General features: G+C 43.7%; 1 protein-coding gene across 1 annotated transcript in view; it reads left to right on the forward strand.

The window, feature by feature from the left end:
* The window catches only part of il22 (interleukin 22), a 5521-nt gene that overhangs the window by 2965 nt on the left and 1529 nt on the right, over nucleotides 1–1027 (forward strand). Inside the window, exon 5 of the mRNA XM_034863142.1 lies at nucleotides 256–315. Coding sequence (XP_034719033.1) covers nucleotides 256–315 — 60 coding nt within the window. The remainder of the gene's footprint in view (nucleotides 1–255; nucleotides 316–1027) is intronic.

Consider the following 1027-nt stretch of genomic DNA (forward strand, 5'->3'; position numbering starts at 1 on the left):
CCCCCCCCCCCCCCCCCCCGTTGTTGGATTTCTTGCTGAGAGTTAGATGAATAAATGGATAGTGTTTTTTTACAGTGTGGGAATGTGTGGCGGCGGCGGCGTGTGGTTGATCTTAATATCGATATCAACTTTCTGTGGTTTTCAGAGAAAGTGAATACACACACACACACACACACACACACACACACACACACACACACACACACAGGGAACAGATTGACGTGATAACGCCTGTTTCTCTCTCTTTCTCTCCAGAACGTGACTCACTACCACGACCATCACCACGCTGTGGAGTTTCGCAAGAAGCTCGCCAAGGTGAGCTTTTAACCCCGGGTGTCACCTGAGTGAAAGCCCTCTGACATCATCCAGACAGGAAGTCGCTTTACTGCTAATTATTCTCAAGTCAATGGAAATGTTGTGTTTTTGAGTGGAGTTTGGTGCAGCAGCATCGAGCCACTGGGGTCTTTGTTTTTAGTCCTTTAAGGCTCATTATTTAAATAATGAATGATAAATTACAGAAGCTAGTTATCCTTAATGAGATTTTTTTATAGGGACTATTTTCAGCGGCGGATGAACCCTCATTCGTTGCTCTAGTTTAGTTTATTGGTTTAAACATATACAAATCCCCCAGATTAACATACACATAGTCAATAAAAGATGTGATGGAGAGAATATGGGCACTCGCCAATGCATACTCCAATTACAATAGAAAAATGCAGAGAAAGAGAGACTCAAATTACACACAATGTAATATCAACAGAATAAATATGAACGGTAATATAACAGGAGTCACTTGAGAGGTTTACAAAGGCGTGCGTCCAAATAAACCACAACTGGAAAAACCTCAACTGGTTGGGGGTAAGAGAAAGAGGGTGTGGAGCAAAAACATGGAGGTAGCAGGTGACTCCAACCAGAAATCCAGAACCAGAAACACCTGCAGGAAGAGATGGGAGGGGAGGGGCGAGAGAGCACAAGACTCCAGGAAAGGGAGGAAGTTGAGTTAGTAACATGCATTAATGGCATGAGG

The sequence above is a fragment of the Etheostoma cragini genome, chromosome 23, assembly GCF_013103735.1.
Source record: "Etheostoma cragini isolate CJK2018 chromosome 23, CSU_Ecrag_1.0, whole genome shotgun sequence".
In the NCBI taxonomy this organism is placed as follows: domain Eukaryota; kingdom Metazoa; phylum Chordata; class Actinopteri; order Perciformes; family Percidae; genus Etheostoma; species Etheostoma cragini.